The sequence below is a fragment of the Mobula hypostoma genome, chromosome 12 (genome assembly GCF_963921235.1).
Source record: "Mobula hypostoma chromosome 12, sMobHyp1.1, whole genome shotgun sequence".
NCBI lineage: Eukaryota > Metazoa > Chordata > Chondrichthyes > Myliobatiformes > Myliobatidae > Mobula > Mobula hypostoma.
In genome coordinates, this window is record NC_086108.1 from 53,981,056 (window position 1) to 54,008,621 (window position 27,566).

A 27,566-nucleotide genomic window follows, 5' to 3' on the forward strand; every position below is an offset into this window, starting at 1 on the left:
TAATGCAAGCCATTTTCAACAAGGCAGTGTTTCCACTGTAAAATAGACTGACCATTACAGCACATCCTAGCTATGTTTTTACCCCATCTATTTCTTCTATCACCTCTACCTCCTCTTACTTGGTTAACACCTATACAAATTACTCATTAATGTTCTAGCTTTGTCCTGCACCTCTTCTCACCCCATTCTTTACTATCCTCTTGTTTGTTCCCTGACACTGGAACATCTTTTGATTCCTTTTTATTTTAACTACCATTCTATTTCCTGACGAAGGGTCTCGGCCTGAAACGTCGACTGCACCTCTTCCTAGAGATGCTGCCTGGCCTGCTGCGTTCACCAGCAACTTTTATGTGTGTTGATTCTATTTGCATATTCTCTTTGTCCTCTGTGAATGTTCTTCACTTCTCCTTTCACTTGAGGAGTTAAACTGACATACATAATACGTATTTTTCTGACCAAACCCACCTACCTTCCCCAGTCAGTACATAGAACTCAATTTCCTTCTTTGTATCCATGTGCACTTAGTCCTCACCATTTTAATATAATGTTTCTATTATTGCCACATCACATTCCTGTAAGGCTATTTGTGCTTGTACTCACCAAACTTATTCACCAGATTGTGTATTTACATACATACACTCTAAACCTACAGTCCTTCATAGTCTGCTCTTAGCTAAATGGCACTGCCTCATATTTAGTACTGTTCCACACTCTCATTTCCTTATTACCTTTGTTTCTATATATCACCCCCATTGCCAATTTAGATTAAATCTACATTTACACCTGTGAACCTGAGGACATTGGTCCCAGTATTACTGAGGTACAAACTGTCCTTTTGTGTATCTGCTTCCTGACCTAAACTGGTCCCAGTGATTGATAAATCTGAAACTCTGTCTCCTGCCCCAAGTCTTAAGCCATGTATGGATTAGCCTTATCTTCCTTTTACTATTTTTTTTTGGCATAGCAGTGGCAAGAATTCCTAAATAGCTACTCCCTTTGAGGTACTTTTTATCTTCCTCCCAACTCCAGCAAGTCTGACCAAAGGATTTCAAAGTTCAAAGTAAATTTATTATCAAAGTGCATATATGTCTCCATATACAATTCTGAGATTCATTTTCTTGCAGCGATACTCAATTCATCCATAGAATAATAACCATAACAGAATCAATGAAAGGTCCCAATGAAGGGTCTCAGCCTGAAACATCAGCTGCTTACTCTTTTCCATAGATGCCACCTGGCCTGCTGAGTTCCTCCGCCATTTTATGTGGGTTGCTTGGATTTCCAGCATCTGCAGATTTTCTCTTGTTTGTGAAAGACTGCACTAATTTGGGCATTTAACCATGTACTGTACCGAAGTCAAAAAACTGTGCAAATACAAGGAGAAAGAAATAATAATTATGATAATAAATAAATAAGCAATAAATATCAAGAACATGAGATAGTGAGTCCATAGGTTGTGGAAACATTTCATTGATTGGATAAGTGAAGTTGAGTGAAGTTATCCCCTTTGGTTCAAGAGCCTGTTGGTTGAGGGGTATTAACTCCTTGAACCTGGTAGTGTGAGTTCTGACGCTCCTGTATCACCTTCCTGATGGCAGCAGTGAGAAGAGAGCATGTCCTGGTTGGTGAGGTTCCCGTTGATGGATGCTCTTTTCCTGCGACAGCATTTCATATAGATGTTGTCAATGGTTGGGAGGGCTTTACTGTGATCGACTGGGTCAGTATCCACTACTTTTTGTGGACTTTTCATTCAAGGCCATTGGTGTTTCCATACCAGGCTGTGATGCGGCCAGTCAATATACTCTCCACTGCACATCTATAGAAGTTTTTCAAAGTCTTAGATGTCATGCTGATTCTTTGCAACCTCCTAAGGAAGTAGAGACATTGCTGTGCTTTCTTCATAACTGCACTTATGTATATATACTCTGCTGTATCATTAGTATAAAAGTCTGTCTCATGTCCAGGACCTGCAGAGTATTCCATATCCTCTGTGATGTCCTTTACCCTGACACCAAGCAGGACTCCAAGTTATTTTATTTTATTTTATTTTAATTAGAGATACCGTACAGCGTTGAACAGGCCCTTCCAGCCCAAGGAGCCATACTGCCCGGTAACCAACCTATTTAACCCTAGTCTAATCACAGGACAATTTACAATGATCAATTCATCTACTAACTGGTAGTCTTTGGAATGTGGGAGTAAGCTGGAGTACCCAAAAGAAACCCACGCATCCATGGAGAGGACGTACAAAATGGTTGTAGAAATTCCTCTTCAGCTGCTTTTTTACACTTTGCTCTTCCTACTTGTTTTGTCTCTAGCCCTTTAGTGCAGTGACTCTGCACAATATTCCTTGAAATATTATCATCTCCAATTTGATAGTGGCACACACATTCTACACATTTTGTCTCTTCCTGCTGCTCCTTCTTTTAGCTTGCTTCATTAGCAGATATCAAGTGTTTATTAAAATGCCTTCATTTTTATAAATGCAGCCATATCTGCGCTATACCTTGTAGCATTTTATGACCTTGTCTAAATTCGTTGTCTTTATTTGCTTTTTACTACTGTTACCTATTATCTCTGTATTCGAATAAGATGTAATCACCTATGATTCCAGCAGAGGGAGCCATTGTCTGATTTGCAAATCCAAAAGACCAGCCTGCTCCCTGAAATATTCTTATTTCTTTTCTCTTTCCAACATACATTTTTGATGGGTCAGGACTTCAAACCATGTCATACTTTTTATTGGAAAGATATCCATTATTTTTAATTCACTTTTTTGAGTGGACTTTGTCAGAAATCCAGCATTTAATAACCATTTTTAACCGCCCTTTGGAAGGTGGTGATGAGCTGCCCTCTTGAACTGCTGCACACTTACACATTACTAATAGGCAAGGAGTTCCAGGACTGTGATCCAGTTACGATGAATGACTAGAATGTATTCCCAGGTCAGAATGGTGTGTGATTTGAAAGGTAATCTGCAGGTAGAATGTTTTCGTATATCTGCTGCCCTTGTCCTTGGCGATAGAAATCACGGGTTTGGGAGATGCCACCAGAATACCATTTATAGATGGTCCCTCTTGCAGCCACTATACAGCAGTGATGAAGGGAATGAATGCCTAGGGATGCCAATCTCATGGGTTACTTTGTCATTTATACAGAATATTACATCACAGTCCTGGTAATGCTCACGTAGCCTCTTTCGCTCATTTTGGGATATAACAAGTCATTAGGGAAATATTATTTTCTTTCATTCTTACTTTCCTTTTTCAGTCTTTTCACATTTCTCCCTTCACTTTTCTACTGACAGCATTAACAAATACTTTAATATAGTTGCAGTTACCAAAGTACTGTAACTCTTCTGGTAACATGAACATCTGAATGTCTACAGAATTGCCCTGTCAATACCAATTTTTTTCTTCAAGCATTATATATGCTTGCACTTCCCATTTTTAAAAAAATTATTGAGGTGCAGTGCGGAACAGGCCCTCTCGGCCCTTCGAGCCACACCGCCCAGCAACCCCCGATTCAACCCTGGCCTAGTCACGGGACAATTTACAATGACCAGTTAGACTACTGACTGTTTCATCTTTGGACTGTGGGAGGAAACTGGAGCACCCGGAAGAAACCCATGTGATCACAGGAAGTATGTAAAAACTCCTTATAGACAGTGGCGGGAATCGAACCTAGGTCGCTGGTACTGTAAACGTTGGGCTAACCACTATGCTACTGTGAATAAATAAAAATAAGTTTAACTTAGATTGGGTTGAAAGCTCAGTTTTCAAGCTAGCAGAATGAGGACTAGACTGAGATAAATCAACTCCCTTGGAATTTTAATTAGTCTGGCAGCTTCTTTCTGAAATTCTTAATTATGGGAAGCTTTATTCCAAGTTGTGCTGTAACCCTCCCAATTAGGTGATGTTGTCCAACCCAGTACTGGAAAATCCAGTCAATATGGAGGCTGCCAAGATGTTAAAGGAGAATCCACCAAGATATCGAGAAATGGTTTTGGAATGTGTCAGAACCTGCAGGCAGCTCAAAGCGAGTAAGATCAAATAATTCAAAGTTCAAAATAACATTTATATAAGCACATACATGTAACAATATACTACCTTTAGATTTATTTTCTTGCTGGCATTTAGAGGAAAATAAAGAAATACAATAGAATTTATGAAAAGCTATATAAACAAAGTCTGACAAACAACCAATGTGCAAAAGAAAATAAATTATGCAAACAAAATGTAATACTGAGAAAATAAGTTGTAAAGAGTCCCTGAATGTGAGGCTGTAGGTTGAAGAATCAGTTCATAGTTGTGGTGAGTGAAGGTATCATGTTGATTTAGGAGTCTGATGGTTGTAGGGTAATAACAGTTCTGAGCCTGGTGGTGTGGAACCTAAGGCTTCTGCACCTCCTGCTTGATGATAGTAGCGAGAAGAAAGCATGGTGTGGATGGTGGGAGATCTTTGATGATGGATGCTACTTTCTTGTGGCAGCACTCCATATAAATGTGCTCAATAGTTGGGAGGGCTTTGCCTGTAATGGTCTGGCTGTATCCACCATTTTCTGTAATCTTTTCCATTCCTTAGTGTTGATATTTCCATACGAGAAAATGGCTTACCAGATCTGGTTTCCACAACTTTGGGGTTGCGAGGATGGAAAATCGTCCATCATTCAGGATATCCCTATTTGAGCGCTGTCCAATGACAGTCTGAAAAAGTAACAGTTATGTAGCTACTATTGGGGACACCGCACCCCACCCCATTCAGTAAAATGGGTGTCAACGCTCATGTTTAGAATCCCAGTGTTTCTGGCCATTTTGAAAGCTAATTTGACAAACACTATAGAGCTGGAAGTGCTTATGTCAGAATAACCCTCAGTAAATTAGAAGAAAATGGGATGAAATAAAGAGAAGTGGTGAAGAATGCAAACAACTATAAATTACATAGATCAAATGTGTGTGTGTTTTGAAAATAATTTATGCAGATCAAAGATTTTTACCCAATAGAATATGTTCATGCTGCATTTGGCAGTCATTGGTTTACGTTCTGTAATCTGCATGCTTCACATTTAGGATGCTGCGGGGATGGTAATTTCTTTGAAGATTCTAACCTGGCAGCTAAATTTGGTAATGCTAGCTGGAGATTTGAGGAAACAGGAAATAAAATGTGACAATGTTATTCTTTGTCTGGATGGTAGAGTCTCTCAAGTTTGTTTATGATCCTCAACAGCTGGAGTGAACTTCGCAGTTGAATGTTTTCCTGTGGCTCACTTTCAAAGCCAAACTTACAGCAAACCGCGGAGGTGAGTAGATAAATGGAACCAGGTATAAGCAATGAGTATTCAGATATTCAAGACACACACAACAAAGTTTTTTTGTAAATGCAATATATTGTTTGAAGTGGCAACACATGTTACATTTTCTCTCAGTCACCAAATACTTCCTCACTTAGCATCTCCATGCTGTCAAATCCTCTTGGCTTTTAAACTTACTGAAGATCTTCCTCTGCAGTAGAGATCTCTTTACCACCTATTTTGATAAACTCAGTATTTTTGAATTTCCAGATTTTTTAAACATGAAAAGTCAGCAGGAAAATGAAAGGCGAATTCTGAAAAATCAGCAGAGAAACAGTTCTTATTTTGAACAACAGTGAAAATCTAGGAAAATATGAGGGTATCAGTGAAAGCAGATGTGTTACCAGGAAATGAGAAGCAGGTCAACATGATGGAATATTTCAGAATGGAGTCAAATAATTATAGACAGCAACAGAATTGTGCAAAATATTGAAATTAATTATTAAAATAAATAACAACATCTGTGCAAAATGACCTAGTTTTCATAACTCAGAATGTCCAAATTCTTTGGACTGCTTGAGGTATGATAAGCCCTGTAGAATGTAATGGACTTAACTAGATTCCTAAAATTTGGTGTACCTCAATAGGCAAATTCAAAACTTACATTTGAGATAAACCTGACAGAAAAAAATGGCCAAAGTCTATGAAGAACAACTACTTTTAGAGGAGTTATGTGGGGTTTTTTTTGTGTCAGAGAGAGATGGAGTCTGATTAAAGTGGTTAGTGTCAGTATGACTTTTAAACGTTTACTATGAACGTTTGTATATTCAGAAACAGATGAAATTAATTTCACTGTTGATATAAAACTAGGAAAGACAATGAAATCTAGTCAGAAATCAGAGAATGTGCAGACTAGATGTGCAAGTGGGTAAAGAACAGCAGATGAAACCATGCAGATTGTAAAAACAATTGAGATGAATACTTGCTAATAAGTGTTGAAGTTGTCTAAATTGAAACAGAATCAGGCTTCAGAATTTAGGGACAATGCCAGACAGGTCTTGCCAATGGAAAGCAGCAGTCAGCAAAGTCAATGGGAATATTGTGGTGTATTGCCAAAACAGTACAATTGAAGGGATAAACAGCTATACCTCTCTGGGTTGAACATAGAGAATGGGTTTGCTTCGAGAATGCCCAAGATCATTAGAAAGACATTTACTGAATTTTGGCAATTCAACCATTAATGAAAACCTGATGGTCTTCAAATGGCCAGGCGTAAATGACTGCACTAATATGACAACATGCCATAGATGTAAGAATAATTAATTGGTATTAGCAGCTATATAGTATGTCAAAAATATTTCTTCCAAATGATTGTGGATAACTTGAACCCAATGGCTTTCATGGATTGATGCAATCCATTCCATGCTACTGAAGTGTAACCATTGGTTAAACATCCATGAAGTATAATTTCTGAGTCCTGAAAGTAGGTCTTCAACAACATGATTTCAATCAAATAGAAGGATTTTTATGAGACTGGAGCCAGAAGATTCAATGGACATTTGGTTGTGTCTTATTTTTTCTCCTTAAGACTTTCAGTTCTGTTGATTTATAACTTTCCTTTATTTCTTGCCAAAAGATATATATTCATTAACCATCAAAAACTTTCCTTCAGATATCATAGTGTAATTTCCAGAGATGGGGAATATTTTGGACAACCCATCTTTGGAATTTAGGTACATTTCACAGTACTTCTATGGTGTTTGGAAGTTGCTGTTTGACTGCTTTAATTATGCTGTTAATTATACTGGAAAATCCAGCACATTGTTAATCAAATATTCAGCTGCTTCACTTCAGAAAAGTATGAAGAAATGACTTTTTCATCATTTACACATGATCACAATTTATTTATTTTTAAATATGTATGGTATTTATTTAAATTTTCTTTGATTTCAGTATCTATCCTTTAGTAGTCTTCTAAGAACGAAACACCTGGGTGACCAGCATAATCTTATCTTAACATGTGATCTCATCTTCAGAAAAACACTGGAAAGTGCTTCCATGTGTTTGTTATAAATAATGATCAATAGGTTTTCCTTAAATATCTCAGATTTCAGTAAATGCTGAGCATTAGCAGACCTTCAGGTTCTTACTGCATTCTTCTCTTCCATCTAAATCGTTGCTTCAGGTTATTTGTGATCCAAAGGAAATCAAAGGGAAACTTACAGAAAAATAATCATTTTATGTGTGTGATTAGCTATTGGAGGAAGGTGTGTGTGTGCGCTCAACATGATGTTGGTGAGGCCACATTTGGAATATTGTGTTCAGATTTGGTGTCCAAGTTATAGGAAAAATGCTATTAAGATAAAAAAATAAGTTAGAGCAGCTTTACAAGGATGTTGCTGGGACTTGAAGGACTGAGTTATGGAGATAGGTTATGTAGGTTGGAGAATAGAATAAGGAGTGATCTTGCAGAGGTGAAATTAAAATTGAAAAGCCTATTATTTGTCCATGCTGCCCAAGACTCCTACCTAAGCTGAGGGTATAGGGTGAATGTGCACAGTCTTTTTCCCAGAGATGGAGAATGAAGAACTACAAGACAGGTTTAGGGTTGAGAGGGTAGAGATTTAGAAGAAACCTGAGTGGCAACATTTTCATCCAGAGGGTGGTCAGTATATGGAACAAGCTGCCAGAGGCACATCCATTAACAACATTCAAAATGTACTTGAACATATATGTATATAGGAAAGCTTTAGAGGGCTATGGGCCAAACACCAGCAAATGGAAACAGTTTAGATGGGAATCTTGGTCAGAATTGACCAGTTAGGCTGAGGAACCTGTTTCTATGTGGTATGACCCTATGATTATTTTTGAAATCCACTCAATCTTGAACTTGCTGTTTTTGAGACTTCCAGTGTGTGCAAGCTTTTAAATGCAATGTGCACAAGACATTAATATTATTGATCAGGGAAGCCAATTCTGCTGGTATTGGTTGGGAGGCCAGTCATGGTTTTGTTCAAATTCAAAATTATACAATTTTCACTTTTTAATTTTACTACTATTTCACTAATGTCAGCCAGATCACGGAGACAGTAAAGAGACATTTTAAAAATCAAAATACACACCAATCAAATATACCCATTATCTAATTAAAACAAGAATTTGTGAGCGATCTTAAAGTGGTCAAAGTAGCAAACCAGAGGCAGATGAAGGAGTTGTGGGAGAGACACAAAGAAGAGAAAGGCTGTGGGGATAAAGATTTAAAGCATTACTTTCTTTTCGGTGAAGGATCTGCCAGTCTGTTCTTATTTTTTTGGCATGAACATGCAGAACCAACTTTTCTACATCCCAAATTATACTGTTACAGGATTTAGCTTACTCCTGAATGGTCACAATGCAGTCATATTTTCCTGTTGTGCTTTAAAAATTAAAATTACAGCTTCTCTAATCACACAGGCGAAGAACAGTGCAATGTGGAACTGAGATATGCAGATCCAGAAGTTTAATCTATGCAAGTAGCAATCATCAAGGAGTTGGGTTTTGTCCAATTTTTCCTTTCTTCTGGAACCGTTTCTGTTCTTGCAAAGTTCTGCATACCTACTGCCATTCACAATCTTCTATATAGCAGTTAAAAAAAATAGAAAATTTAGATTTCATCCTCAGAACTCTTCATGGATTTTTGGATTCCTCAGTCCACTCTCAATTCCTCTGACTGTATACATTTGACCGTTTTTTTGTTTCTTACATTCTCACTGAAGTATTTTCATAACCACTTTTGTCTTTCTCAAAAATCTTCCAAGAAATATCTCTAATGGTATCCATTGAAGACTTTGACTTGGTGTATAGGGTTTTGCATAAGGATAGATTGTTGGAGTGCTACTGGTGATTGTAAATAAAGAATGCAGAAAAACAAATTGTTGATCAACAAAGGGATCTGGGTGTCACTTACGCACTGAAGGCAATCATGCAGGTGCAGCATTTAAGGTACATACTGTAAGTTGTATGCTGCCTTTTTGCAAGAGGTTTTGAGTATAAGGATATCATAAAACAACAATGCAGGGTCTTGGTGGGATCAGACCTGAACTACTATGTGCATTTTAGTCTCCTTACCTCTGAAGGGATATAATTACCATTGAAGGAATATAACAAAAGTTCACCAGGTTGATTCCTGGGATAGTGAGTCTGTCATGCAAAAAGGTAAACTGGGCCTATATTAGATTATGAGGACACGCAGTCCTCTTTTATTGTCATTTAGTATTGCATGCATTAAGAAATGATACAATGTTCTTCCAGAATGATATCACAGAAACTCAAGACAAACCAAGACTGAAAAAACTGACAAAAACCACATAATTATAACATATAGTTACGACAGTGCAAAGCAATACCTTAATTTGATAAAGAACAGACCATGGGCACGGTAAAAAAAAGTCTCAAAATCTCTCAAAAGTCCCATCATCTCACACAGATGGTAGAAGGAAGAAAAACTCTCTTCCTGCCATGAGCTTCCAGTGCCGCAAACTTGCCGATGCAGCACCCTGGAAGCACCGGACCACAGCCGACTTTTGAGTCTGTCCGAAAACTTTGAGCCTCCGACCGGCCCTCCAACACCGAGCACCGAGCGCTTTGACCCCGGCCCAGGCAATAGGCAAAGCCGAGGATTTGGGACCCCCCCCCCCCCCGGGAGTCTCAATCGCACAGTAGCAGCGGCAGCAAAGCGGGCATTTCAGAAGTTTCTCCAGGTGTTCCTCCGTGCTTCTCACATCTCTCTCCATCAAATCAGGATTGTGCACGGTACCTACTTACAAATACGATATCATTTCAGAGCGGCCGCATGCACTGCGTCGCACCACCATCTTCTCCTCCCCTCCCTATTCTCTTGACTTTAGAAGAATGATTGATTTCAATAAAACATATAAAATTCTGATAGAGCTTAACAGAATAGATGGAGGGAGAACTTTTTCTTGTCATGGAGATCTAAAACTGGGTTCACAGGATCGGACAGCACAGTAGCATAAAGTTTAGCACAACACTTTACAGTACAGACGACCCAGGTTCATTTCAAACTGCTGCCTGTAAGGTGTTTGTACATTCTCCCCATGACCGCGTGGGTGTCCTCCAGGTTCTCTGGTTTTCTGCCACTGTCCAAAGACATACCAGTTGGTTGGTTAATTGGTCATTGTAAAGTGCCCCATGATTGGGCTCAGATTAAATTGTAGGATTGCTGGGCAGCATGGCTTGAAGGGTCAAAGGGCCTATTCCATGCTGTATCAATAAATATATAAATAAATATGGGGTGTAATGTGTTGGAATGAGATGAGGAAAAATTTCACTACTCAGAGTTGTGAATCTGTGGAACTTTCACCACAGAAAGTTGTGGAGGCCAAATTACTGAATATATTTAAGGAGGTAGATTAACTTCCAGACACAAAAAAGGGATTTGGGAAGAATGTGGGAATGTGACTGAGATAATGGAGCAACAATAACTGAAGAGGGGAACAGACTAAAGGGGCAAAATTGCTTACCCCCACCTCTATTTTCTATGTCCTGTTAATATTTCATTCCTAGCTTTCAATTGATTTTTTTGAATTTGCTTTTGATTTTATAATAGGTGAAGTTTTATAATCATTAGTCACCTTTGCTCAGTTATTAATAAAATAACTATCCACACTTTTCTCACTCATCAGTTATATTTTGCAATGTGTGTATCATTTTAACATAAGTTAAAGTAAGTAAACTCTGACAAAGGCATTAATAATTGTGTCTCATTGCAGAATTAAAATGATTGCTTTCGATGAATATCACAAGACGTGGACTGAAATTGCCACATCAAAATCAAATGAGAGCTGCAAAGATTCAAGTACAGTGATATATTCATTATGATCCACCCTTCCACCCACTTATTTTGTTAACCATGTTATTGGTGCTGAGTAGTTAAATGAGTTAGTATCTTTCCTTTATACTTCTTGGGTGGGCATTTGAAATCAGACTTTGCTGCAATAAATATCAAATCTGTAATGAGTTTTTAGAGACATTCAAATCAAATCTCTAGATAATTTGAATACACATTGTAAATTTAAGCCTGAATAAGTTCTGAAAACAGAGCCAGAATTATCTTGAAAAGTGAAGGGTGATTGCAATACCATTCTGGTGTGAGGAATGCTCCTGGTCCACCTGGCTTAACAGGAAGGATCTTGTTTAAAGTTATTGAAAAGTATTGCCAATACATTTCCCATTGGTAGATTATAAATTTTCAGAAGTGATGCTTTAACAGATGTTACATAACTACTGTATATGTTCATGGTGACTAATATTAGTGCATGGCTTAGACACCGTGCCAAGAAATCTAAAAATAAGTTGCATTAAACACTGGGACCAATACCTCAGCAGACTTACTGAAAAATTGAAATGCAGTGCATAAATTTATTGGATATAAAATAGAATCAGTGTATTGTCGTTTTAACTGTTTGTTTTTACTTATAATTTCTGCTTCAGAGCTCTTTATTTTCTGTTAGACTTCTGTTGTATTGCAATTCTATCTGACTTAAAAATCTGTTTTTTCGCTTTTTTTTTGGTTTGCCTTCTACATTGTCTTCTGAACTATTGCTGTTTCATTAATATGCTCAGATTCTATTCTTACCTCTTTGAAAGACCAGAGAACATGGTAAGGTGAAAACTAATATGAACAAGGTGAGATACAAGAATTGGCTTCAAATGGCTGGAAATCTATATAAGTAGCACCATTAAAGGAATGGGTATCTGGCAATAGTTTAGGCCAGTTAGAGTCATTGTTAGAGAGTTACAATGCAGGAGTACTTAAAGCAAAAGAGCTAGGCTGTTAGTGTTGGGAATAAATTTTTGCCTGGAAGCTATTTGGATCAGTCATTCACATATTGGGGGATGGGGAGCTGTGAGGGCAAATATACCTGAACCTAGTTTAGACTAAATCATACCTCCCTTGCTGATTTTTAACTGCTTTTACAAACAAAATCTTTTTGACAGGCCATACATGCCACCTGGCTGTACTTAAGGATCTTGTATATTGGCATAAATGCTCTGAGAACTTATAGCAAAATAGATGGTTGGAAAGGACATGGAATTGCTGCAGTATGTTGGCCATAGTTCCCCTAATTGACGTTACTTACAAATACTGATTATCTCACTAATTGTGTTCTGGGGAACTCAATATATCCCTAAAGTCATACTTCTGCCAATCATACTGTATGTATTGTATTGTGAAGCATCCTGGTAGATTTAGCAACAATTAAATAAATTTGTTGGTCAATGTGAAATTTACACGATGTATCTATCAAAGAAATAAAACGCAGCATATTATACCTGCGATTTATTTTAATTTAATCTGGATGTATTGAGAACAGAGTTATGCTCAACAGGCAGGAGTGTTCACCAATATCTTTTAACCTCTTGCTTTGGCAGCCTGAGGTAGCCACCTGCTTCAAGCAGGCTTCAATTATACCAGTGCCATAAGAAGAACATGGGAACCTGCCTCAATGATTATTGTCCAGTAGCACTTACATCCACTGTGCTGAAGTGCTTTGAGAGGTTGGTGATGAAACATATCAACTCCCGCCTGAGAAGCAACTTGGAACCACTCCAATTTGCCTACTGGCACAACGGGTCCACAGCAGATGGAATTTCATTAGCTCTTCACTCAACCCTAGAACATCTGGATAGCAAAGATACATACATCAAGGTGCTCTTTATCAACTACATCTCAGCATTCGACACTATCATCCCCTCAAAACTAATCATTAAGCTTCAATATCTTGGCCTCAATACCTCTTGTGCAACTGGATCCTCAATTTCCTCACTTGTGGATCCTAGTCAGTTCAGATTGGCAACAGCATTCCAGAGTCAGGTGCAGAGCACTTCGAAGAAGTTACTTGCAGGTCAGCGAAGCTTGTACAAAAGGCGAGCTTCACGGATGTTCGGACGTTCCAGAGGTCCGTTCAGCGCCAGGAGCAGAGTACTTCAAAGAGATTACACGCAGGTCATTGAAGCTTTTTATAAAAGGAGAGTCTGGCGGGCACTTGGATATTCCAGAGGTCCAATCAGCATCAGGAGCAGAGAACTGCGTATTAAATAAAAGTATAGAAGGGGCAAGTGGGGCAGCCATTGTTCGGAGTAGGCCAGCGGTGAGAGTAGGAGCGTCAGGCTTTGACTCAAGAAGCTTCGAAAGAAACAGGTTAGAAGATTTGGTCTTAGTTGCCCATTGTACAGTGCAAGCAGGATGGCATATATGACAGTGGAATGCTCTTCCTGTAGGATGTAGGAATTCATGGAGCCTGATAGTCTCCCTGATGACTACACCTGTGGGAAGTGCAGCCAATTCCAGCTCATGAAAAACTGCATTAAGGAGCTGGAGCTGGATGAACTTAGGATCATCCAGGAGGCAGAGCGACTTTTAGATATGACTTTTGAGCAGGTGGTTAAGCCCAGAGTGCAGAATTCTGGGAGTAGATGGGTGAACACTGAGAGAGGTAAGGGGAGAAGGGTCCCCCTGTGGCCATTCTCCTAAGCAACTGGTATAACCCTTTGGATACTACTGAAGGGGATGGCCTATCTGGGCAAGGCAGTAGCAGCCAGACCAGTAGCACTGTGGTCGGCTCTGAGATATACCTCAGGCTACTGTGGGAAGCAAGGGAGGAGATTGCTGAGCCTCTGGCGATGATCTTTGCATCATTAATAGGGATGGGAGAAGTACCATAGGATTGGAAGGTTGCAAACATTGTTCCCTTGTTCAAGAAGGGGAGTAGAGATAACCCAGAAAATTTTAAACCAGTGAATCTTACTTCAGTGGTGGCAAGTTGTTGGAGAAGATCCTGAGAGGCAGGATTTATGAGCATTTGGAGAGTCAGCATGGCTTTTCAAGGGCAGGTCATCCCTTACGAGCCTGAATGAATTCTTTGAGGATGTAACAAAACACATTCATTAAGGTAGAGCAATAGATGTAGTGTATATGGATTTCATTAAGGTATTTGATTAGGACCCCCATGCAAGGCTCATTCAGAAGTAATGAGGCATGGGGGAAGGAGACCTTGCCTTGAAGATCCAGAATTGGTTTGCCCACAGAAGGCAAAGGGTACGTGGAGCTTAGAAAAATAGAGGGCTATGCAGTAGGGAAATTCTAGGCAGTTTCTAGAATAGGTTACATGGTCGGCGCAACATTGTGGGCTGAAGGGCCTGTAATGTGCTGTAGATTTCTATGTTCTAACATCTCCACCACAATCTCCATCAGCATAAGTGCACCACAAGGCTGTGTGCTTATCCCCGTGTTCCACTTGCTTTATACTTATGACACTGAGGCAAAGCAGAGCTGCAAAGCCATATTAAGTGTTGTAACACCATTGTCGTAGGCCAAATTAAAGATAGTGATGAATCAGCACATGCGAGGGAGATTGAAAATCTGGCTGAGTGATGCCAGAACAACAACTTTTCACTCAATGTCAACAAGACCGAGGAACTGATTATTAACTTCGGATGCGGAAACCGGAGGTCCATGAGCCAGTCGTCACTGAAGGATTAGAGCTGGAGAGGGTCAGCAACTTTAAAATCCTTGAGTGTTATCATTTCAGAGGATCTGTCCTGGGCCCAGTATGTAAGGGCAATTATGAAGAAAGCATGACACCATCTCTGCTTCCTTAGAAGTTTACAAAGATTTATCATGACATTAAAATTTTGACAAACACCTTGACTGAAAATCCTACAAAAAGTAGTGGATATGGCTCATAGGTAAAGCCCTTCCTACCATTGAGCTCATCTACATGGAGCGCTGTCACAAGAAAACAGCATCCATCATCAAGGACTCCCTCCACTCAGACCATGCTCTCTTCTCACTGCTGAGGAAGAAACCACAGGAGCCTCAAGATCCATACCACTAGATTCAGGAACAGTTATTACCCCTTATCCATCTGGCTCTTGAACCAGAGGGAATAATTTCACTCAACTTTTCACTCGCCCCATCAGTGAACTGTTTCCACAACCTACAGACTCAGTTTGAAGGACTCTTCATCTTATGTTCTTGATATTTATTATCATTTTTTTTTTCTTTCTTTCATATTTGCACTTTGGTAGTCTATCTATCTTGTGTTGGGCACGTGGCCAAGTGGTTAAGGCGTTCGTCTAGTGATCTGAAGGTCGCCAGTTCGAGCTGGCAGCATGTTTGTGTCCTTGAGCAAGGCACTTAACCACACATTGCTCTAGTGTCTGTGAGGAGTGGCGCCCCACACAGACTTTCAATCTGCGCCTTGTAAGGTATGAAAATGCCCAACGCAGGCCTCTCGTGGTCTGAGTCGACATTCTCTCCCTCCCTCCCTCCCTATCTTGTTGGGTGCAGTCTTTCATTGATTCTATTGTGTTTCTTGGATTTGCTGTGTATGCCCACAAGGAAACGAATCTCAGGGTTGTACATGGTGACATATATGTACTTTGATAATAAATTTACTTTGAACTTTGACAGCGCCCAGGCCCTGCCTTAATCTTCAAGCAATATATTGCGGAGAAGAGGAATTACAAAAGGAAATTGAAGCACAGAATAAAGAGTGAGTATTCATCTGACTTCAATGACTTTGCACTTAAATGTACAGGTACACTTTTATAGGAGGCTACATAGGTTATTTGTATTATATAATTTAAGGTGGGAATATGTGATTTAATGTTTCCATTTGCAGAACTCTGGTCTGAAGACCGTCTCCCAATTAGTATCTTGAATATGTGACGGTGAAAGCAGGAAAGATCAAAAGTACTTAGAGCCTGTGCAATGATGGTCTATTTATCTTATAAGTGGCCTAAGTAAGATGCAAATTAGAAGTCTTCTCATGATGCAGTTGGAATGCCTGAGCTGCAGTCCTGTTGCTCAGTGGAACGGAAGCCTCAAAGTGGACCCTAATGAAAAAGAAAAACATGTTGTTGTGTCATATCTCTTTGATTTAGCACTGCCTTTCCTCTTAGTGCTTTGAAGTAAGCTGCTCCATTAGGCAGGCTGTAGCTCTACACTACTTGTAGAAGGTCATTATTAAATGTTATTTATTTTCCTTCTAAGGGGATATCGGAATGTTTGATATCTTTAGATGCTGAGAAGGCTTTCGATCGGATTGAATGGAATTATTTATTTAAAACCTCAGAAAAATTTAATTTTGGGCCTGATTTTATTCAATGGATTAAATTACTTTATTACTTTATGAATGGCGGTGCTGGCTCAAAGGGCCGAATGGCCTACTCCTGCACCTATTGTCTATTGTCCAATATTGGTGATGCTAACGAAAATTCTTATCCTACCCATTGGTACTCTCAGCTGACTATGCATGACATTAAAGCAAGAAAAAAACTTTTTCCCCTCGTTATATGATGTCATTTTATCTGTCTTCAGGTGGAACTAATGGACTCTGATGTTTCTTTACCCTGCACTCAGATCACATGATCTGCCTTTGAGTTTTGTCTGCATATATAGTAAGCACTGTATCGCAAACTCAACAATGAAAGTACTTGCAACACTGGACTGCTACTGAAGGGTCTCAGCTTGAAACGTCGACTCTATTCTTTTCCATAGATGCTGCCTGGCCTGCTGAGTTCCTCCAGCATTTTGTGTGTGTTGCTTGGAATAATAGCATCTGCAGATTTTCTCTTATTTGTAATCAAGTACTTGAATATTTTCTTCAAATTACTTTCAGCTACAACTTTCATACCTCATTTAGTTCAAGAATAATAGAAATAGGAAAGCAATGACAACAGTGTCTCAGCATGGAATCAGACTCTTTGGCCCATGAAATCCACATTGATCATGAAACAGTCATTTACACTATTTATATTTTATGCTTCCCACATCGCATCAGTTCTGGGCCCATGACACACGAGGGGCAATTTACAGTTGCTAGTTAACCAACCCAATGACCTATTTTTGGATGCTGGAGAAAACTGGAACGAACACCCGGAGGAAATCGGTATGATCATGGGGAGACCATGCAAATTTTACACAGACAACAGTGGAGGTCAGGATCTAGCTTGGATCACTAGAGCTGTGAGGCAGCACTCTCTTAGCTGTGCCACTACATTTAAATGCCCGAATGTAATGCATTGGTTGGATAACACTTGGAGTATTGTGAGCAGTTCTGGGCCCCTTATCTAAGAAGGAATGTGCTGGCATTGGAGGTGGTCCAGAGGAGGTTCACATGAATGATCCCAGGAATGAAAGCGTTACTGTATGGAGAGCGCTTGATGGCTCTAGACCCGTACTCACTGGAGTTTAGAAGAATGATGCAGAATCTCATGAAACCTATAGAATATAGAACAGATAAGACTGGAAGTGGAGAGGATTTTTTCTAAAGTGGAGAAGTCTAGGATCAGAGGGCACGGCCTCAGAATAGGAGGATATTCCTTTAGCAGAGTAGAGCTACTTGGACTTGATGTTTCAATCCCTATGGTAAGTCAGTACTCTTGAGGTTGGCAGTGGGCTTGGAGTGGTGACAAGGAGGGAGGGTAGGTACCTCATCGGGGTCATCAGGTGGGCACCCTCCTTTGACGTTTCGTTGATAAGCCCACGACATCTCCAGAGGGCTCAACAGTGCTACCTGGTGTCCCAGATACACCCCCCTCAGTTCCATACTCTCCTGTCTTCATCTTGCGGCCCAGTTGTTGTCTTTCCTTTTAATCCAAATCCAATTGCTGCTTTCTTCTGCTGCATTTAACAAGGACTTGATTGCTTGTTGGAGGGAGTGACCCCTCACCTCCATCTTCCTCAATAGACTGGTCGTAGATGTAGCTATGATTCCCCTGCATCCCACTACTACAGGGAAAGTCTTGGTCTTCCAGCCAATCTGGGCAGCTTCAATTGCCAGTTCAGAATACTTGGTCTTTTTCCTCTCATAAGCTTCTTCGACACCATCTTCCCATATGCCAGCTTGGTTGTTGTGGACCACAGGACCACATCTGACCGGTGTGTTGTAGCCGCAATGTCTGGGAGAAACACAAGCTTTTTTTCCAAGTCCACGTCCATTTTCCAATCCCAAGCAACCTGCAGAGTGCTTACAACTTTTGATGTTATATGGCGCTTTAGAGGTTGCCCTGCTGGTACAAATCGTGTATGTGGACATTTCCTGCCGATGTTTGTGGGAGAGCATTTGTGGTGATTCACCTCTGTTCCAAAATTGATGCCAGCTGTCTGAGAACTTGCTTATGCCGCCAAGTGTACAGCCCCTGGGTGAGGCTTGTGGTGCATTCTGTTAAAATGTGCCTTAGTGATCCAGGTGCTTGACAAAGAAAGCAAGCGGGGTCTTCTCCCCACCACTGGTTCAGGTTCTGGGGTGTTGGTAGGAGGTCATAAGTGGCTCTGATGACAAAACTTAGCTGAGATCCCTCCACCTCCCAGATGTCACGCCAGCTAAGTTTCCTCCTTTCCAGGCTCTCCCAATTAGTCCATTGGTCCTGCTTGGCCATTGAGACGGCCCTGGCGTTTCGCTCGGCCTCCTCCTGTCTTCTCAACTCCTCCACCACAACCCGTCTCTTCTGCACTGATGTTGCCTTGTGCCACTGAGGAGCTTTTGGGACAAGCCCAAGCCCGGCTCTCCCATGTTGGACTTGGCCAACCACATCCCTGAAGCAAAGAGCAGACTTAGCACTCTGAACGGCATCAGATGGGGTTCACTTCCTCCCCGTTGCCACACGGGGGGCCGTTGTTCGAATAACAGTATCTTCAGATTCAGTGAGGGTCATGACCAACCTTGCTTTGGTGCATTTGAATTCTTCCTCAAGACTTGCAATTGGTAATTCCAATTTGCCGTTCCCATACAGTCCAACAGGACTTAAGCATCGCGGAAGTCCAAGCCACTGTTTTACATGTGTGCTGATCATTCTTTCGAGCTTTTCAACCTTGCTGATGGGGATTTCATACACTGTTAAAGGCCACATGAGTCTTGGAGTATGCCGAACTGGAAGCACCACAGCTTGAGTTTTCCTGGCAGTAAGGTCTTGTTGATGCGAGCTGTGTACATGATGGTATCCTTTAGTTGTTTAAACTGCTCAGTGTCCTTGAGCTTAGCATCATACCATCGGCCCAAGCTCTTCACTGGCATTTCTGAAGCAATTGGGACAGGTGTCCCGTCAATCTGAAATCTTTTATCGGTGACTTGACCTTTGACAATGGAGATGGTTCTGCACTTGCTGGACTTGACCTTCATCCTCACCCATGTGGTGTTTTGATGAAGCTTTTCCAGAAGTCTCTTGGTGCAGGGGACAGTTATCGTCAGTATTGTTATATCGTCCATATAGGCTCATATGGGTGGTAACCGTTGACCAAACTGTAGCCTTTTTCCTCCCACAACCCATTTTGAGGCTCTGATAATGAGCTCCATTGCCATAGTGAAGGCCAATGGGGAGATGGTGCACCCTGCCATGATGCCTACTTCCAGTGGTTGCCACGTTGTGGTGAAGTCTGATGTTGTGAGACAAACTTGCAGATCCTGGAAGTAGTGTTTTACCAGATTTGTTGTTGTTGCAGGCACCTGAAAGAATTCAAAAGCAGTCCACAGTAGGAAATGAGGAACTGATCCATAGGCGTTGGCCAGGTCGATGCAGATCCTTTCTTTCTTTCTTAGCCATCTGGATTTGATGCCATATGATGAGGGTATGTTCAAGGCATCCCAAGAAGCCTGCTATGCCAGCCTTTTGGATTGACATATCAATGAAATGGTTTTGTTTCAGATACTTTGTAAGTCTTTGCACCAACATGCTGAAAAAGATCTTGCCCTCTATGTTCAGAAGGTTTATTTGGCAAAATTGATCAATGGTGGACGAATTCTTTTCTTTTGGGATCAGAACTCCCCCCGCTCTTCTCCAGGCTTTGGGGATAACTTGCTTTTTCCCACGCGACCCTCACATTTTTCCAAAGGAATTTCAGAACATCCGGGGTGTTCTTGTAGACACAATAAGGAACACCGTTAGGGCCTGGCACTGTTGCCGATCTTGCCTTCTCCACTGCCTCTTTCACCTTGCTCAGCTTGGGAGGGCTGATGTTAAATTGATGCTGTGGGAGTGAGATTGGTGGGATGTCAGCTGGGACAAGTATCGGTTCATCTTTTTGCTTATCAGTGTGGATGATTCTGAGATGTCTTTCAACCTCCTATTTTGATACTTCCAAGTATCCACTTTTCTTTTTTGTGAAAATGCCTTTCACATATTTAAAGGGATCTTTGTAGAAGTCTGTTCTTGCTTTTTCCTTCTTTCTGCGTCGTTTCCTTAAATTCTCTGCTCTGCACAGCTTTGAGAGCCTCTGCTTTAGGTCCTCTTGAAGGAGGTTGATGCCCTCCCTTTCTTCGGCTGCTGCTTTTTTCCACAACTTGCTCAGGCCTCTTCTTTCTTTAACAAGTCATTGGATTTCCTGGAGATGACAGGACTTGGGGGGAGGAGGCATATCTTTCCTGCTGATTTGTTCCTTCACTCCAGATTTCTCCTATCCGCAGCTGTAGATCAGGGAACATAGATGAGGGTTTTCTTCAGCCAGAGAATGATAAATTGCCGCAGACAGCTGTAGAGGCCAAATCATTTGGTATATTTAAGGTAGGTATTGCTAGGTTCTTGATTAGTAAGGGTGTCAAAGGATACAGGTAGAAGATAGGAGAATGGGGTTCAGAGGGACAATAAGTCAGCCATGCCAGAACGGCAGAGCAGACTTGATGGGCCATTTGGTCTAATTCTGCTGACATGTCTTACGGTCTTTTTTTTCTGAAATTATTTATCCCTAATCTCATTGTAAACAATGACAGTGTAAAGTAAAAAAATGCATATTGTTCAATACAACTGAGCTCCTGCTTGTTTTGTAGTTTCTTCTGCAAGTATGGCAATATCTAGTACAATCTCTGAAATTTGAATTTCCTCATTTTTTTCTAAATCAAAACAAAAACCTTCATCTTTTGATGGTAACAATCTCAGATTTTACATTCTGTACGCTCATCTTTTTCTGTACACATTTTTATGCACTCATCTTTTTCTGAACAAATTGATTTCCCAAATCACAATTGCAATAAGTAAAATTTCTTTCTTCGTGCCCAATATTTTCTTCCCTCATTCACTTTTCTGGTCAAGGTACAAGAAAAGCCATTTTTATCTGACATTTGGTAGTAGTCTGTTCTTTCTAGCCTCTAATTTCTTTCATAATATATTATGTGCTTCTTTTCTGGATACTTTTGATTATGACCAGTTTCCCAAGAATTAAATACACAAAATTGTGTTTTCTTCCTTCTACCCAGAAAGTCACGATTTGGAAATTAAAATATCTCAGTTTCATACTTTAGTACATTCATTTCCAGCTTTTACTTCTTCAGTCTTTCTGCCTTGTATTCTTCACACACTTAAAACACAAGCTTAGTGTTGTATAATTAGTTCTTTTTCTCAATTCCATTGCTTCATTTAGACAGAGTCATCAGATAGGAAAAGAGGCATGCATTATAGAGCCTATATTTCCCAGGTGCTATTTTATAAAGTTCATAAAAACTGTCATTATACAATGGAAATTTCTGTTGAAAATCTCCATACAGCCATAGCTTTCACTGTGAAGACTACTCTGACAGGAGACCCTGAAATAATATCTCACTAAACATTTTAGGATTATCGAGGCTTGCTGCATATTTTTGAGACTAATGGAATCTCTGAGAATACCAGGAACAGAATGGAAGATCAAAAAAAAGGGTAGATTTAGGTTGGAATTAGGAAATGATAAACTGCATTGGAAGAAAAAGCAACAAAGGTAGAAGATAATATTAACCATGAAGGACAAAAGGACTAAACTCGAGATCCTGCGGATGCTGGAAATCCAGAGCAAGAAGCACAGATGCTGGCAGAACTCAGCAGATCAGGTAACATCAATGGAAGTGAATAAACAGTTAACATTTTGGGCCAAGACCCTTCATCAGGACTGGAAATGAAGGGGGAAGAAGCAAGGATAGGGCAAGGGGGAGGAGAACATGCTAGAAGGTAATAGGCAAAGCCAGGTGGGAGGGGTGGATGAAGTAAAAGGCTGGGAGGTGATAAATGGAAAAGTCAAAGGGTTGGAGAAGAAGGAATCTGATAGGAAAGGAGATTGGCTCATGGGAGAAAGGGAAGGAGGAGGGTACCAGTGGGAGGTGATAGGCAGATGAGGAGAAGAGTTAAGAGGCCAGAATAGTGTAATGAAGAAGAGGGAAGGGGAGGGGAAAAATTATGGGAAGCTGGAGGACTCAGTGTGCATGCCGTCAATTTGGAGGCTACCTGGAAAGAATATGAGGTGTTGCTCTTCCAATTTGAGTAGCTTCACCATGGGGCACGTGGACTGACATGACTGAACAGGAATGGGGATAGGAGTTGAAATGGTTGGCCACCAGGAAATTCCGCTGATGCCTAATCAAGAAAAATTGTTGCAATGAATCACACTCCTACTGTCCATCCTTTTTTTTCGACTTTGCTGCAAAATACTTACTTCGCCAACAGTACAAAATGTGTGAGCAGTATTTCTTCAATATAACCTTCACATTAAAGGTACAGGTTATAGGAGCTTCTGCTAATTTCCATTTACCAATGACCAGAAACATGAATAGTTACAGAAGGTACAGGAGCAGGTTAGAGGCTAGTAATTTTGTGGCAAGTGCCTCACCTCCTTCCTCTTTAAAGTCATTTCAAGACCAGATCAGGAGTACACTGGAATATACTCCATTTGCAAGTTTATATGTACTACGTCGACTCAGTCCTTCCTATGCAAGGCATAGAAGGCATTATATGTAGCTCCAAAAAAAAAAATCAATGAATGCTCTGAAACCTGTCACATGACCTACTGCTAGTTGATCAAATGTGATCAAGGCTCTAGAAATATAGAACAGGTACGGGCCTTTCACCCCACAATGTCTGTGCTGAAGTCAATGCCAAATCAAACTAAATCTCTTCAGCCTGTTCAAGATCCATATCCCTCCATTCCCTAGATATTTGTGTATCTACATATATAAAAGCCTCTAAGTACAACTATCATATCTGCTTCCACCTCTACCCTTGGCAGCCTTTTCCAGGCGGCTACTATTCTCTGCATAATGACATTTTCCCTCTCTCACCTTAAATTCATGTCCTTTAGAATTTGACATTTCTACCCTGGGAAGAAGATTCTGACTGGCTATGACTCTCATAATTGTATAAACTTTCTCTGCAGCAGTTCCTTCCGCTGCAGAGAAAGGAACCACTGCTCAGACCAATAAAGCCAAACATAGCTTCTTTACTGCCTTATTGTGGCCACTTTCAGGGAGCTATGGACCATCCTAGAAATAGATAAATAGACGATACAATTTTAAATAACCATGGAAATTAGTACTTCATCAATAAGGACTGTGGAGTACCCTCCTCAAATTCAGCTGTGTGGAGAAATTGAAAAATACAAGGGGAAAGGCCTTACACTCAACATATTCATTTCAGTTTCTTGAAACTTTCTGGTCTCTCTTCTTTTCAATGAGTAAAATTTCCTGTGAGTTTATTTAAACTGCAGAATTGTCTTATGCTCTGAATGTGTAGAGTTGAACTGCCAGAAAGGGTGAAGGGAATTCAAAACCTAGCGGCAACACTGACAATCATAAGGTTTATACGTGTGATTTTGCTCATTTTGCTCTCATGGCTTTACTGCAAATTTTCTCCAAAGTGAAAAAAATTAAGATGGTAGTGTTAAGATTGCAGTACAGCTGTAGGGATCGATCAGGGAACAGCAATGTAGTAGGTGCTGCCAGAGATCTGCATGCATTTTTATCTTCATTATAGGCTGACTGAAATGAATGGAGAATAGTTATAACGTCCTGAAATACTAGGCATCATAATGATAGTCTTGCAAGAATAGTACCAACCCAGACACTGCTAGCTGTATTAACGAGTCTATCCCTTTCATTCATTCAGCGCCTTATATTGGCAAAGTTAAATATTTCATTTCCTGCTGAAAATCTGAAATAAAACAGAAGATGTTGTGAACAGTAATGTAAAGATACCCAAATAACATATTTTACTCATAAACACAAAATAATCTGCAGATGCTGGGGTCAAAGCAACACTCAGAACACGCTGGAGGAACTCAGCAGGTCGGGCAGCATCCATGGAAAAGATCGGTCGACATTTTGGGCCGGAACCCTTCGTCGGGTTCCGGCCCGAAATGTCGACCGATCTTTTCCATGGATGCTGCCGACCTGCTGAGTTCCTCCAGCGTGTTCTGAGTGTTAACATATTTTACTATTGTGTTGGAGGGATTAATATTGGCTAACTTAAAATAAGGTATTATTTATGAGCCAGAGGAAGCCATTCACTCCTTCAAGCCAGGTCTGATTAACAAGATTATGGCTGATCTGACTTTAAACAGAATCTTGACAATCTGAATGCTCTCATCATATTTACATAGATTTGATGAGATTATTTATGGAACATTTGGTAAAGAAAGGATGACTCAAGTAACAATGAACAAGAAATTGGAACGGATCAACCGCTTGAAGAAGAGCTACATTATGGACAGATTCTCTGGTGAGTTGTTTGATAGTTTCATCCATGAGTGAATGGCTGGATTTATGCAAGGAGGTTAGTACTCCTTTATTACTTTATCTAATGAGATGACTTTTCTTCTTTATAAAAGGTATTGCTGATAGTTTGTCAATCAGCAGCATCATAGCTAAATCCAGTCTGAATGGATTTCACATTTACCATAAAGTTTAACATATTATTTGGAGTGAGGATTGTTGTTTAATTTCATGAATAAAATCAGTAATAATTCAGTGTACTGTATGGTGCCAAGCATGATACTGAACTACACATTTTCGCAGAAGTTTAATTCCTAGTTTGTACTGAGTGTTGGTTGAGATGATAATGATGTTATAATTATTATCTTCTTTCTGGTAAAAGAAAAGCTTAAAAGTTAGAAGAGAACATGAAAATAATATACCCAAATTTATTCTGTACAATTGAAGATAATCAAATAAAAAGTCTTGGAATGTCAGATTATTCAGCTCAGGATGGTCATGCTTAATGAGTTAATGAACGGTGGTATTTTATTTACAGAGGCTTCAACTTCAGTATGCCCAGCTCTATCGATGAACATCAAAGCGGAGCAATCCAGCACCTGTGCAAATGAGGAGGATCTGTGGACGAAAGAAGTAGATAATTTAGTGAACTGGACAACTGGACTCAATGTAGATGAGCTGGAGGATGATTAAGAAACAAAAAAAATCCAAATCCTTTATGAGCCCAAACTAGTCTGTAAATGCATTATGTAATCATTAAATTAATTTGGAAGATATAATGGCTTTTTCATCCTTGGTCCAGCTCATTTCTCACATTCACCCGCTGCAATATTCAGTATCCTTATTGCAGCTTGCAAATTAAAACCTCCTTCAGGCATTGTTGCCACTGCTGCTTCAGGAAGCAAAATGATTTGCAAGCACCAACCAAGTCTTCATAGTCCTTTGCCTGCTTGCTGCTATCAATTACTTTTTTTAGTGCTCATAAGTATCTCTGATAATAAGAATATTTTTAAAAATTAGATGTGTTTTCAGTAATTTTAGAAAAGTTGTTTAAAAGATGAACAATATATCACTTAACAACACATTGGAAGGGAGTTGAAAGCCTTAGGTTAGTTAAAAAAAACTTTCTTGAACTTACTTTCCAATGCAGTTCAGAGCACCATTTCAGTTGAATGGGAGTGTGCTTTATCCACCAGCCACAGGTACCTTGAAGCCAATAGGCTAAGACAAGTCTCTTGACATAACCGAATTTGCTCTTACACAAGAATGTGAAATGTTCCATATTTTCCATTGCCCTCCTCCCATGTGAATATGTCTTTGACTAGATTTGGTATGAGGTTAAGGAATACTTGTGGAGATTTGCCCTGAACTGCTGCATAACACTGGGCTGTGTGCTGAATAGACTGTACCAGGACACGCACAGTGAAGCAAATAGCTGGTGAGTGAAACCATCAATACAATGAAAGGTACTCTTTAGTATGCTGTAAACTCACTGATATTTTCAGGTAAGATGTTGTCTACAGCAACACACACAAAATGCTGGAGGAGCTCAGCAGGTCAGGCAGCATCTGTGGAAATGTATAAACAGTTGATGTTTCGGGCCGAGACCCTTCTTCAGAACTGAAAGAAAGGGGGAAGATGTCAGAATAAAAAGGTAAGGGGGAGGAGAAGGAGGCTAGCAAGAAAGTGATAGGTGAAGCTAAGTGGGTAGGAAAGATGAAGGGCTGGAGAGGAAGGCATCTGATAGGAGAGGAGAGTGGACGAAAGGGAAAAGGAATAAGGAGGGGACTTGGGGAGATGATAGGTAGGGGAGAAGATGTAAGAGGCCTGAGTGGGGAATAGAAGAAGAGGGGAGGGGGAGGGAATTTTTTTTTGCAGAAGGAGAAATTGATATTCATGCCATCAGGTTGGAGGCCACTGAGATAGAATGCAGGGTGTTCCTCTTCCATCCTGTGTGTGGCCGCTCTTGACACAAGAGGAGAATGTCAGAATGGGAATGGGAATTAAAATCTTTGGCCACTGGGAAGTTCAGCTTTTGGCAGATGGAGATGGGGGTGCTCAACGAAGTAGTCCCCCAGTTTATGACGGGTTTCACCAATGTAGAGGAGGTCACATCAGAAGCATTGGACACAATCAACAGCAGATTCACAGGTATAGTGTTGCGTCACTTAGAGGGACTGTTTGGGGCTCTGAATGGAGATGAGGGAAGTGACTGGATTGGTGTAGCACTTTAGCCACTTGCAGGGATAAGTGCCGGGAGGGAGATTTGTGGGAAGGGATGAATGGACAAGGTAATCACGAAGACAGTGTTGTCCATGACTGGGTGGCGCAAAATAGCATACTCAGAAGTCCAGGACTATGTGCTGAGAGGCACACTTGAAGCAGGATGCAAGCATTGCACATTCTCTTTAAGGAAGGGTCACAGTTTAGGGCTTCCCTGCTATCACAAATACAAAACATGAAATCTGTGCTAATATTCCATGGACTATTTGCTTTAAGGGTGTAAATGAATGATAACTAATAATGTGCAAATATTGAATAATGGAAGTAAAATGATGTTATGGGATTGTTGATTTCAGCATTCTTTTGTACATAACTTTTTTATAAATAAAGTTTACTTTAAAATTTAAAAATGAGTTTCACTCTTGGCCTTACGTGTTCATTTGATCATAAGTACACATGACTTCAGATCTAGCTGAATCACTCGCAAGTTACTTAGTACACATAACAGTTTACAAGGATGATGTTAAACCAAGCAGATTATT

At 40.2% G+C, this 27,566-nt stretch overlaps 1 protein-coding gene across 2 annotated transcripts in view; it reads left to right on the plus strand.

The window, feature by feature from the left end:
- The window catches only part of LOC134355168 (ubiquitin-conjugating enzyme E2 U-like), a 59,380-nt gene extending 32,020 nt beyond the window's left edge, over nucleotides 1-27,360 (plus strand). Inside the window, exons 7-13 of one of the 2 annotated variants that reach the window (XM_063064945.1) lie at nucleotides 2,057-2,110; nucleotides 3,913-4,042; nucleotides 5,227-5,299; nucleotides 11,062-11,147; nucleotides 15,768-15,849; nucleotides 24,690-24,808; nucleotides 25,340-27,360. In XM_063064945.1, the coding sequence (XP_062921015.1) occupies nucleotides 2,057-2,110; nucleotides 3,913-4,042; nucleotides 5,227-5,299; nucleotides 11,062-11,147; nucleotides 15,768-15,849; nucleotides 24,690-24,808; nucleotides 25,340-25,494 (699 nt within the window). In that variant the 3' untranslated portion in view covers nucleotides 25,495-27,360. The remainder of the gene's footprint in view (nucleotides 1-2,056; nucleotides 2,111-3,912; nucleotides 4,043-5,226; nucleotides 5,300-11,061; nucleotides 11,148-15,767; nucleotides 15,850-24,689; nucleotides 24,809-25,339) is intronic. The other variant, XM_063064946.1, reaches the window with a different exon arrangement.
- Nucleotides 27,361-27,566: the final 206 nt, after the last annotated feature.